Below are 13698 nucleotides of genomic sequence, written 5' to 3' on the forward strand. Positions count from 1 at the left end.
AGCTGGGTGCTGCTCCTTCCCCTGGAAGTATTGTGCCGTTGCCATGGTAACCGTTGTTCCGCTGGTGAGAGCTGGGTTGCAGACCATGTCAACACTTACTTAGAAAATTTCACAATCTGTCACAGCATCTTCTACTTTCATCATAGGGAGAGCTGCTCTGAACAGCTGGTCAGCAATGGACTTCAGTTTCCCTTGCTAATGAGTCTCATCCAGATTATATCATTGTAACTGCAGTAACAACTCGAAAGATACTTGTGTTCCTCTTTTAGTAGCTATGCTTCTACATAGCGGCTGTTCATCACTTAACTTGATCTCATATCTGACACCATGTTCGGACCAGCAGGCTTGTACTGTGTCTTTATTGAAATGACTACAAGATGGATGTCTGTAGTAACTATCTCAATACAGATGTCACATTACTGCAGCAAACTAAGAAACACATTAATGTAGTATTGCATTTCAATCCCAGAGTGCATCAGTATTAGCCAAGAGGATGACCGCTCACTAATACCTTTGACATATCAAATGATTAGTGAAAGTTGCCTGTGATGAACCTTTATGAATTGGGTGCAAATTCCCAAAGGATTGGAAACACACTGGGCAGAAGATTCCAGAAGTTTATAAGATGAGGATTTATGTCATAAAGAGACACAGTTAACTTAGTATTGTCTTGAAATGGGAATGGATAACTTCAACAAGTTAAATACAATGCAAGACTAACAGACTGTAAGCTGCTCAACCGTATAAAATACACATTGCTTATTTGTCACTTCTGAGATTGAATGTGCAGCTATAAAATCATAGTACGGCAATTCTATGTGTATTCATAGCAGTAGATATTTAGGCGCCATTGAAATGGCCTCTGAAATATGCATCAAGTATCTGAGATTGCCCTCCAGTAGGTTCTGCTCGTTAACCAGACTGTGACACAGTTCCCACAGTTTACCCACTTTAAGAAAATAGAATATCAATTCTTCTGTGACCGAGTGATTTTGAGGCAAATCTCCTGGGGCAGCCAATTATGTGCTATAAATTCTGGAATCAGAATGGCGAATATTAGACATTACCTCGATTTCCTGTAATACACTCTTTAACATCGTTGCTGATTTGGAAAACACAATTACCAAAGTGACTGATTGCCCCTGGAGACTATTTCTTTCCTTCGCCTGACCCACCGCCCTCCAACAAAGGTCAGTGGCCTTGGATTTATGGATGTCACTGTTTAAGCCTAAATGCACTTCTGATTTTGATAGCTGGGCTCAATGCTCAGTAAACTGCTCCAGAATTTGAATTGCAGCATCTGAGATGGCAGACGATGTAAAGGTTGCTTTCAATTGTAAAGAAACAAATTATGCTATTTTGAAGCTAAGGCAGCTTGTACTTTGCTTCAGGATTAAAATATTTTTTTCCAAAATGGTTCCACTCCAGATTCCTACTGGTTACTTCAAACTGTGCAGCCCGGGGTAAATCGCAATTATGAGTTTAACCCAAGTTCTATTTGCCAAAAGTGGACAAGTAATTAAGATTTGTGTTTCTATGGTACACCGTTACCTAGATTTTTGTAAATTGTAATACCAGGTAAAGATTGGGATAAAGTGCCACCACCAATCCTTCTTTCTGGATATTTTCTAATCAGCCCATTCAGAGATGCTCTTACACATCTCTGGGACTTGAACCCAGGCCTCATGGTTTCAAGCTAAATGAAAATGTGCAAGAACTGTGGATGCTGGAAATCAGAAACCAGCTCAGAAAAACTCAGCAGGTCTGGCAGCATCTGTGGAGAGAAAGCAGAGTTGACATTTCGGGTCCAGTGACCCCTCTTCAGAACAGGACCCGAAATGTTAACTCTGCATTCTCGCTACAGATGCTGCCAGACGTGCTGAGTTTTTTCAGCACTATCTGTTTTTGCTTCTGATTTCCAGCATCTGCAGTTCTTTGGTTTTTTTTGATTAACGTATTCTGATGCACCCATTGTTTTTGAATGTAATAACCATGCCCGAACACCTTTGGGTTGGTTGGTCACGAGGGGAATGACACCCATTTTCATCATATCCCTGATTTGCTTCTGATCTTGATTCACTGAAGGGATGCAGACTCGTCCTGTGGATGTAGTGACATAATCATTTAGCTTTCTTCTTTAAATACTGTATTCAGTATTCTGTATACAGACTGAAGACTGAGCCCTGCTATTCCCGGAGGAGGTTAAAAAATGAAGCTATTGGTAAACTTCACCAATTTACCTGTCTTTCATAGAATCCCTATAGTGTGGAAACAGGCCATTTGGCCCAACAAGTCCATACCCATCCTCCAAAGAGTATCCCCACCCAGACCCATTCCCCTACTTTACATTTCCCCTGACTAATGCACCTAACCTACACTATGGGCAATTTAGCATGGCCAATCCACCTGAGCTGCACATCTTTGCATTGTGGGAGGAAACCCACGCAGACACTGGGAGAATGTGCAAACTCCACACAGGCAGTCACCTGAGGCTGGAATAAAACCTGGGACCCTGGTCCTGTGAGGCAGCAGTGCTAACCACTGAGCCACCATGTAGCCCACTTGGTTGCCAGAAAACATGGAGCACATTTCGGTACTTAGCAAGAATCCCTATTTATTACAGATCAGTAGAGTCTAGTTACAGGTATATGATTATGAACAGTTGACATATATACTAGTTAAAACTCTGGCCTATTTAATAAAATTGCCCTTATACACCCAGACATGCACACTTGCAAATGCACACACACACAAACAGGCACACTTCTTCGTGCACACGTGCACACTCGCATGTACACACATACATGCGCACACACATGTGCACACGCACGCACACACACACACACACAAAAGGCATGTGTGCAATGGGTGGAGAGAAAGACTAGGAAAGCAGTTCATTGGTTCCAATACACAGGCTTCACTGAGATAAGTCATTAGACTCTTTGGACCCTGCTGTTCCTCAAACTTCCCTCTTCAGTACTGTATCTCTATACTGCTTGTTGGGGATTTTCCCACTTTTTTTATTGTAGTGGTGGTTTTTCAATTTTCATCTCCTTCAATTTTTGATTGTTATAAAATCAAAATAAAAGCCCAAACTAAATAATATAAATTACTACCAAGCTTGGCAAAAGTTATTGAACAAACTAAGAAGATCATGATACTTCAGTCGAGTTTGAGTTATAGATTGTGAGAGAAAAGGAGACTTGAAGTGGTTAATGGTTTCACAGGCTTAAGACTCTGTGAAAGAATGAGTGTTCATTTTTGGCTGTGACAAGTCTGCATTTTATATACAAGATTCTGCAGGTTAATATGTTGGAGCTTAGGCAATAACAAAGGAACATACTTGTGAGGATCAGTGGCTGTCTTATGGATAACATAGATAAGAAAGTTTGCGGTGAAGGGAGAGAGATTAGAGAAAAAGCAAGTTTGCTTATCAGATAGCAAACAGTTCTTAGTATTCTGCCCAAGAGCAGGAGAGAAGAACAAAAATGGCAAGATATAATGCCTTAAACAGAGAAAAACAAATCATTTCTGGACATTTGAGAGACAAATGGGGGGAGATGATGCCGTGTCAGAGCAGGTGAGGTGGCAAGAGTTGAATTTCAAGGTTCATCTTGGTGGAGGAGAGTGGTTGATTGATTGATTGATTTATTATTGTCACATGTACTGAGATCCAGTGAAAAGTGTTGTTTTCTGTGTTCTACAGGCAGACCACGCTATACAAAGTGCATCAGGGTCGGAGAACAGAGTGCAGAATACAGTCTTACAGCAGAGTACAGTCTTACAGCAGGGAGAGAGAGCTCAGAATTAATATTTGAGATGTCTGGTAACAAGGAAGCAGCTGTTCTTGAATCATTTGTACACGCATTCAAATTTTGATATCTTCTGCCCAACGGTAAGAGGGTGGAAGAGAGGATAACTGGGGTGGGAGCGGTCTGTGATGATGCTGGTTGCTTCCCCAAGGCAGTGGAAAATGTAGATGGAGTCGGTGGATGGAAGGCTGGTTTGAAAGTGAGTGGCTAATACTGAAAGGTTAGCTGCCTGTGGTGGCGCAAAGACAGTGAGAGATACAAAGGGGTAAAAACAATGACTGCAGATGCTGGAAACCAGATTCTGGATTAGTGGTGTAATCCACTAATCCAGAGTGAGAGATACAAAGTGGAGTGGAGCAAAAAGGACAGGTTCTTTGGGGACGAAAAGTCACAAAGCTGGAAGAAAGTCAGAAACAGGGAGGGGATGAAACTATGGAGAAACTTAATCAGGTTTCAGTGTTCTAAAATTGACATGTTGGATGTGTAATGAGGCCTCCAGCAACAGATGGCGATGGTGAGCAGAGCAGCTGAAGCAGCCAAAGAGACCCAAAGAGGTGTGTCTTTGGGAAGGAGTCTTCATGGGCAGAAAGATCAGCCTGACAAAAGTTTCCTCAACTAGAGGCAAACCACAGGCTTAGTTCCATGTAAACTCTGCATCTTTCATGTTTAAGGAGAAAGTGAGGACTGCAGGTGCTGGAGATCAGAGTCGAGAGTGTGGTGCTGGAAAAGCACAGCAGGTCAGGCAGCATCTGAGGAGCAGGAGAATCGACATTTTGGGCATAAGCCCTTCCTCAGGAATGAATCATGATGAAGGGCTCACGTCCAAAATGATGATTTTCCCACTCCTCGGATGCTACCTCACCTGCTGTGCTTTTCCAGCACCACACTCTCAACTCTTTCATGATTAACCTTGATTTCCCTTCATATTTATAATGACCTGATGCTATTGGAATAAGGAATCAGTGCCTTGGGCCATCCATGTATTCAAAAGAACAAAGCAACATTGTAGGTCATTGAAGACAAAAATGACTGGCGAGTGTTATTAGCGATCAGGTATGAAAAGGGCGAGAATAATTGGGATTACCTGAAGGTTGTAGAGGTGGGTAATGGGCAGCTAACCAGCTCAGCTTAGTTCAGCTCAGTATTAGAGTAAGAGAGTCTGTTGACAGTGAATATGTTGGTCGAGATTTCGAGAGCAAGCAAATTGGGGTTGGATTTGTGGAGGGACTAGATGGCTGGAAGTTGAATTGGGATCCAACAGGATGCTTCAATAATGAACAGTTCTGGATAGTGGTCAAGTGGGAAGATGATGAGGTGGTGAGGGAGCTAAAAATTCAACTGGAGAAAGCTGCAGCTCAAACATTGGATGTTGGACAGAGATGGGCTCCTTCATCAACATGCCAGGAATACATTCCCAGAGCAATGATCCTGTTTAATACGGATTTGGTTTTGTTTGAAGGGGAAAGATTGGAGTGGAGACAAGGAATTCTCTTTGACAGCAGAGGAACAAATTTTTGTTTTAAATTACTCAGGACGTTGGTGTTGCTGGCTGGGCCCGCATTTATTGCCAATCCCTGATTGCTATCTTCACTGAGTGGCTTTCTGAGGCCATTTCAGAGTCAACTACACATTGCTCTGGGTCTGGAGTCACATGTAGACCAGACAAGGTAATGATGGCAGATTTCCTTCCCTGAAGGAGTTTAATTAAACCGATGGGTTTTTAATGACAATTAACAATGGTGACATCGTCTCAATTGGGGGTAGCTTTGTAATTGCAGGCACTCACTGATTTGACTTCCATCATGTAAGGGTAGGATTTGAAACTATGTCCTAGAGTATTAACTTGTGGTTCTGGATTACTTGTCCAGTGATAATACCACTCTGTCACCATCTCCCCTGACCAGTATTGGAAGCGCTTTGGGCCAGGCCATTTAGACCCATGGAAAATACTCCCACTCTTCTTCGCAAAAGGCTTGTGCCCAAACTCCTCTGACTCCAGTTTTGACATCACCATGGCCCTTCATTCTGGGGTTTCCAGAATCCTCCGGGCCTCCCCCTCATCGCACGCTGGAGTAAAGAGCAAAAAGGGTGTTTGAGCCAAGGAGATACCTGAGGCAAGGAGTAGGGAATATTTCTGAGTAAAACAGTTTGCCGAATATTTGCGTTTTCTTGAACAGCGAAGGTGCGGATTTCCCACAGCACCTGAGATGGTCCATTCTGATCAACAATTGGTGACCGTACTGTGTGTGTTTGTGTGACAGGTTGATGGAACTGAGAGAGTGCCCAGGTTCCAACCTTGTTAGTCAGAGCACCTCGTGGTGACTGGGTAACTGAAATCCAGTTGATTAGTTGAATGGTGTTGAAGGGTTCACTGTATTTGTTGTTTTGATGAAGAGAAACTCTTCCAAAACGAACAGCGCAAGTTTAATCTAGCCTATATGCTGACATGTCAGGCCCCTCCCCCACCCTCATTCTTCCATATATGTAGTTTTCACACTATAGCAACATTTTAGCTTCAATTACAATTCGAAAAAGAAAACATTAAACAACATGTGTGCTCTTTGACACTTCGAAACACATTGCTGCCTGTTTGAATTACTTATGGTGAAGTATTTTGTGTTTCAGTAATTAAAATATGATTGTACAATTTGACGTTTTTGATATGTCAATTCAGGTGGTATTTTATGAATATTTCCGTCCAATAAAAAAAATTTTCGGGAGTGTAGTGTGGGAAGGAATTAATCAGTAATGTGACCCCCTGTAAAGAAAAGATCTTCTGTGATTATTTCAAACTTAATTCACATTTCTGTGTGTTGCAAAGCATTTCTAGCCATTGTCAATTACAAGGAGCATCATGACAATCTATTCAATTTCTATCCACAAGGAAACATCTTTTTGATTTGCACTCTATCAAAAGACATTCACTACCTCGACTTCAGTCACACCAATGCATACCATCAATTTGCCAAGGCTCCTTAGTCAGCACCTTCCAGTCTAATGGCCACTCCATCTCGAAGGGCAAGGGCACAGATACATGGGAACACTAACACTTGCAGGTTCTCTAACAAGTCACTCATCATCCTGATTTGAAAATCTATCAGCTGTTCCTTCTGTGTCTGTAGATCAAAATCTTTGAACACCCTCCCTAACAACACCTCCACCATCTTCTCAAGGGCAACTAGGGACGGGCAATAAATGCTGGCCCAACCAGCGATGCTCACCTTCCATGACTAAATTTTAGCAGATGGGTTTTCTCTCACGTGTTTCCGCTGAAATCCGTCAGGTGTCAGGGAAATGGTCAGGCAGCTGTACAAATTCACTGTGTTTGGCGTCAGTCATAGTTCATGTTGGCCATTTATGGTGTACTCAAATTGAGCACACCTAGCTGAGCTGCAAATACCAGTCTCGTTTCAATCCCGGGGGCATCAAGCTGTGAGCATTCTGTGAGATTGCCTTGTTTCACCTTTATGTAACCAGGACATTGCAGCACTTGGTAAAATGAAATGTGCTCTAAAATAAGCAAAATAATTGGACAGGTTTCCAAATGCCACAAACGGGGTTATAATTCCAGTCTTTTGGTCATACAGAACTTGAGGATTCCTTTAAAAAAAAAATCTATGCACGTCATCAAACCTTCTTATCTTGTCCTCAACAGGACACTTGCAAGAAATACCAATGCAAAGATGAATTGCCGTTTTTACTGTGCACTAAAAATCACACAGGCAGAGAGAGCGTAATCACACACTGCTCTTGTTTCAGCTGAACAAAATATGTGACAGCCATTCACTGGTTCATTGGTCAAGACATTACCTTGAGTAATCAGTTTTTTAAAAACGCTTGGCAGTTAATTGGCAGTCATCACCTAATTGGTGCATTCTCCATCGCAATGACACTACCAATCAGGGTCCACTTGGCAACTAATCAGTGCACTCTGCTTAGAGGGTAAGATGTTGTTGACCTTCACATTGGTATTTTGTGAATTGTGAAGGTCTGTGTTTAGGTCCCACTCACCAGAGAGGTGTGGCCCGACATGATGAAAAAACAATCCAACCTGCACTCCAGCCTCCCGCACACCACCCCGAGTCACTTTGGAACCCCGATAGTTCCCAAGTCTTTACCATTCAGGCAGCGTCCTGTCCAATGGATCCAAAGTGCTGGGCCTTCCATTTGCTTTTATTGAAACCCTGTTGCCCACTTTGACATCACCTACCAATATCTGGGCGACAAGGTTATGGGTTCAAGGGAATGTGAGCACAAGATGTGAGCTGACTCTCGTAGTGCAGCACTCCCACGTTGGGGGACTGCTTCCGTCACTGACGGAGTGCTGCACTGTCCGAGATGCTGGTCATCCGTTGGATTGAGTTCTCCTCCTGGCCATGTGCCAAAGGTCCCATGGTACTATTTTGAAGGAAAACAGGGACATCCTACCTGGCGTCCCGGACAGTATCGAGCTCGGAAAGAATTGTTATCGCACGCTACTATTTATATGAGTTTGCCTAAATTGGGGCCACACTACCAAAGTGACAATACCTTTTTAAAAAGTGATAAGGCTGTAAAACTCTTTGGGATGTCCCGTCATCACAAGACCTGAAGTGTGTGGTCTTTATTTCTGCCTTCTCTTGAATGTTGTGCATTTGCCGTTCTTTTTCAGGGTAAGACGGTACGGGTTATTACAGCCATCGATCAAGATCGAGGGAGGCCACGAGGCATTGGGTACACTATAGTCTCAGGTAAGAGAGTTAACCTTGTGGTTTCTTTTCTCAAGTCATGTTCATTATTAAAAAGGACAAGGAAACTCAATTTTGAATATATAATGAAACCAATTTGAAATCATGTATAACAAACATGAAAAGAGAGGACTGAGTAATATAGCCTGCTGGGTATTATTAACAGCATAGATGGGAACAGCTTGTAAATGATACATGTTGTTATTTCTAAGTGAAAATGCCTCCAAAAACATTAATTAAACCTGATGGTTGTGACAAGTACCCAGCGGATTTTTTTTAAATTGCTTACCTTTCTATGGCATTGTAAGTTTTGCAGCTTTATTTTAGCGGGTGGAAAGGTGCTTTTGCTTATTTTATCAGGAATGTCAAGTCTCTGGAAAGTGCAGATTGAATAGATTTCATGCAATGAATGTACAATATTTGCACAATGATATCACTGGACAGAGGAACCTCGATTATCCGAATGAGATGGGCGGGCACTATTTCATTTGGATAATCGACTTCATCTTAAACAAGGGAGGCCATACTGATCTAATGCTGTGCTCTACTGGAGAATTTGTTTAAATTTATCATTTTAATGAGTCTGTCATTTAAACAAACTAATCTTTGCAGTCTGCAAATTACAGGTTAAAATGAGAAGGACTTACCATCACATAAGGACATTAGTTAGGCCACTTTTGGAATATTGCATGCAGTTCTGGTCTCCTTCTTATCGGAAGGATGTTGTGAAACTTGAAAGGGTTCAGAAAAGATTTACAAAGATGGTGCCAGGGTTGGAGGATTTGAGCTATAGGGAGCAGCTGAACAGGCTTGGGCTGTTTTCCCTGGAGCGTCAGAGGCTGAGGGGTGACCTTATAGAGATTTATAAAATCATGAGGGGCATGAATAGGATAAATAGACAAAGTCTTTTCCCTGAGGTGGGGGAGTCCAGAACTAGAGGGCATAGATTTAGGGTGGAGGAGAAAGATAAGAAAGAGACCTAAGGGGCAACTTTTTCATGCAGAGGGTGGTGGATGTGTGGAATAAGCTGCCAAAGGAAGTGGTGGAGGCTGGTACAATTGCAACATTTAAAAGGCATCTGGATGGGTATATGAATAGGAGGGGTTTGGAGGGATATGGCCTGGGTGCTGGCAGATTGGTTTGGGGTATCTGGTCTGCATGGATGGGTTGGACTGAAGGGTCTGTTTTTGTGCTGTACATCTCTAGTCAAAAAAAACTGTATATGGGAACACCAGCCCCTTCACGTTCCCCTCCGAGCCACTCACCATCCTGACTTGAGAATGTATTGTCATTTGTCACTGTCGCTGGGTCACAATCCTGGAATCCCCTCAGTGACTTTGTGGGTCAACCGACAGCACGTGGGCTGCAGCGATTCAAGAAGGCAGCTCACCACCACCTTCTCAAGGGTATCTAGAGATGGGCAATAAATGATGGCCCAGCCAATGACACCCACGTCTCATGAATGAATAAAAATACTGACAGTTGGAGGTGGGTTAGGACTTGCGGGCAGCAAGCAGTCTATTTACTCAGAAGGGCTTTTGCCCGAAACGTCGATTTTCCTGCACCTCGGATGCTGCCTGAACTGCTGTGCTTTTCCAGCAGCACTCAAACCTAGAATCACAGTTTATATAGCCTAGAGTAAACAGAATTCAAAACCTCACCTATAAGCAAATCTGTTGGTATAGGCAGGATTATTAATGTCACTGGGCCAGGAATCTAGAGGCCCAAACATGGGAACATGTGTCAAACCCCATCTGTGCAACTTATGGAATTTAACTTCAGTTAATAATTCTGGGATTGATACTAAAGTTGTTGTAAAAAAAAAACCCACCTGATTCACTAATGTCCTTAAGGGAAGGGAATCTGCCATTGTTACTTGGTATGGGTGTACGTGACTCCAGACCAACTGCAATGTGGTTGCCTTTTGACTGCCCTCTGAAATTGCCCAGTAACTCACTCCATTCAAGGGTAATTAGGGATGGGCAATGGTGGCCCAGCCAAGGGCAGCACATCCCATAGAAGAAATATTAGGTGACCACTCCAGTGAGGGGAGGTTATATACTAATTTGGTGATAGTGAGGACTGAGATGCTGGAAAGTCAGAGTCCATAAGATATAGGAGCAGAAATTAGGCCATTCAGCCCATTGAGTCTGCTCCACCATTCAATCATGGCTGATAAGTTTCTCAACCCCATTCTCCCTTTTTCTGCCCATAATCTTTGATCCTCTTGATGCCCAAGAACCTATCTATCTCAGTCTTAAATATACTCAATGACCTGGCCTCCACAGCCTTCTGTGGCAATACATTCCATAGATTCCCCACTCTCCGACTGAAGCAGTTTCTCCTTATCTCCATTCTAAAAGGTCTTCCCTTTACTCTAAGGCTATGCCCTCAGCTCCTAGTCTCTTCCCAATGAAAACATATTCCCAATATCTACTCTGTCCAGGCCATTCAGTATTCTGTATGTTTCAATTAGATTCACCTCCCCCAATCTTTCTAAACTCCATCAAGTATATAAATCCAGAGTCCTCAAATGTCCTTCATATGTTAAGCTTTTTATTCCTGGGACTATTCTCAAGAACCTCCTCTGAACATACACCAGGGCCAGTACATCCTTCCTGAGATATGGGGCCCAGAACTGCGCACAATACTCCAAATGTGGTCTGACCAGAGCCTTACAGAGCCTCAGAAATACATCCCTGTTTTTATATTAACGTCCTCTCAAAATTACACATGCCTTCCTAATTACTGACTCAACTTATCTTGAGAGAATCCTGGACTAGAATTCCCAAGTCTCTTTGCACTTCAGATTTCTGAATTTTCTCACCATTTAGAAAACAGTCCATCCCTCTATTCTTCCGACCAAAGTGCATGACCTCACTTTCCCACATTGTACTCCATTTCTTTGCCCACTCTCCTAACCTGTCCAAATCCTTCTGCAGCCTCCCTGCTTCCTCAATGCCACCTGTCCCTCTACCTATCTTTGTAGCATCTGTAAACTTAGCCAGAATGCCCTCAAGTTCCTTCGTCTAGATCGTTAATATATGAAGTGAAAAGTTGTGGTCCCAACACTGTGTCTTGTGGAACACCACTTGCCACCAGCTGCCATCCTGAGAAGGACCCTTTTATCCCCACTCTCTGTTTCCTGCCAGACAGCCAAGCTTCTATCCATGCTAGCACCTTGCCTCTGACACCATGGGCCCTTATCTTACTCACTAGTCTCCTGTGTGGCATCTTGTCAAAGGCCTTCTTGAAGTCCAGGGAGATAACATCCATTGGCTCTCCTTGGTCTAACCTGCTCGTTACTTCCTCAGAGAATTCTAGCAGATTTGTCAGGCATGACTTCCCCTTGATGACTTTACCCTATTTTACCCAAGTATTCAGAAATCGCATCCTTCAAAATGGATTCCAGGATCTTACCCATGACTGAGGTTAGACTAATTGGTCTGTCATTTTCCATCTTTTGCCTTCCTGTGAATAAAATGTGAAAGCTGGAAAAAGCACAGCAGGTCAAACAGCATCAGAAGAGCAGGAGAGTTGCTGTTTTGGGAAGGACCCTTTATCAGGAGGTTATATTGTATATTGTAAGATACGGTGGCATAGCTCTTATATTATTGACTGATAATCTAGTGGTTTGCACTAATGATGCAAAGGGTATGGAGTCACAATCTACCCTGCATCTAGAGAATTTAAATGGAATAAATAATGATGCACAAAACTAGCGTCAGCAATAGTGTTCGCACTCCTCCTAGGTGGTCATTAAAATTCCATCTGATTCACTGATACTATAAAGGGAAAAGAAATCTGCCATCCTTATCTGATCTGGTCCATATGTAACTCTGGACCTACTGCAAGATGGTTCACTCTTAATTGGCATTTTAAGTGGCCCCAACAAGCCACTGCATTCAGGGACAATTAGGAATGGCCAACAAACGCTGGTCCTACTGAAGGACAACCCATGTCCTGGGAGTGAATTGGAGGAAAGATCATTGTATTGTATAGATTGTGAATGAAACTATTCCTGCCTACTTCGAAAGTTATGCAGTGTTCAGGCATAATTAATGGGGTGGGGGAGAATTGAAATTATCTAATCTCCCCCATAATTAGATGGAAGACTAGAACTGGGAACAGGAATGACTGAGGAAGCCAGTCCAGGGAGCACAACTGAACAGTTTCTCTGTTTAACCTCGAGATGGCGAATTCAAAGGCTGCCTGAATTTTAATTGGTTGAGGAGGACTGATTTGTTCCTGTGGACAACAACTTGTTTTGAATCCTACTTAGTGGTTTGACCTTTTGGAAAATGATTGGTATTGATCATCATTTGAGTAGACTGGGGTATATAGTGGAATCCTACATTTAATATCGAACAGAACAAGCAAAGTGTACTGCTTCTCCAGGGCACACTGAAGATTACTTTAATCACTTCAGTTTGTAAGAAATGTGGGCTTACTTGCCAGGCACAAATTATCACACTTCTGTTACAGTATAGTTTCCATATGGTCACAGAAGCAATGTGTTGGATTATTACTTTCATGGGGTTTAGGCCTGAGACAGACAAACAGATGCGTTCATTTCTGAATTTTTTAAACTAGTTTTTCCTTCATTTTGCTATTGTTTGCTCAACCTCATATTATAAAAAGAGCACTTGAGAATCTTAGCTTGCAGCCATTTGAATGAACTTATATAAAAAAAAGTCTCAGGTGATCTGAAGCTGAGAACAAGAATGTCCTCAGTTTTATGATGTCGGGTCCTGATGGTAGAACTTTTCAATAATGATAATGTTTTGAACAGAAAACTGACCATGAGAAACACCCAAATTATCGAGGAGGCTTTTGATGTCTGCATGAGTTCACATAATGCAACGTGCAAAAACAAATTGGCCATTAGTACTTGGAAGTACTTTCTGGAAAGGTTAGAATGGTGTTTTCTGAGGCTTGAATAAATATTTTCACTTCTTGACTTGCGCTTCATTTTTTCAGAAAGGTCGTGCCAACCTCATTCTCCATCCTCGTATAGATTGTTCTGAGGAAGTTTCACTGGACCTCAAACATTAACTCTGTTTTCTCTGCATAGATGCTACCAGTCCTGCTGAGGTTCTCCAACACTCTTTGATTTTGTTTCTGGTCTCCAGCATCCACAGTTCTTTGAGTTTTAAAAT

The 13698-nt window shown here is 42.5% G+C and overlaps 1 protein-coding gene across 2 annotated transcripts in view; it reads left to right on the forward strand.

Annotated features, from left to right (window-relative positions):
- The window catches only part of LOC148137427 (cadherin-23-like), a 434955-nt gene that overhangs the window by 227285 nt on the left and 193972 nt on the right, over positions 1-13698 (forward strand). For both annotated transcript variants that reach the window (XM_087982496.1, XM_087982497.1), the window contains exon 9: positions 8464-8542. In XM_087982496.1, the coding sequence (XP_087838622.1) occupies positions 8464-8542 (79 nt within the window). The remainder of the gene's footprint in view (positions 1-8463; positions 8543-13698) is intronic.

The sequence above is a fragment of the Chiloscyllium plagiosum genome, unplaced genomic scaffold (genome assembly GCF_037043375.1).
Source record: "Chiloscyllium plagiosum isolate Xiang-an unplaced genomic scaffold, Cpla_swu_hap1 HiC_scaffold_43, whole genome shotgun sequence".
In the NCBI taxonomy this organism is placed as follows: domain Eukaryota; kingdom Metazoa; phylum Chordata; class Chondrichthyes; order Orectolobiformes; family Hemiscylliidae; genus Chiloscyllium; species Chiloscyllium plagiosum.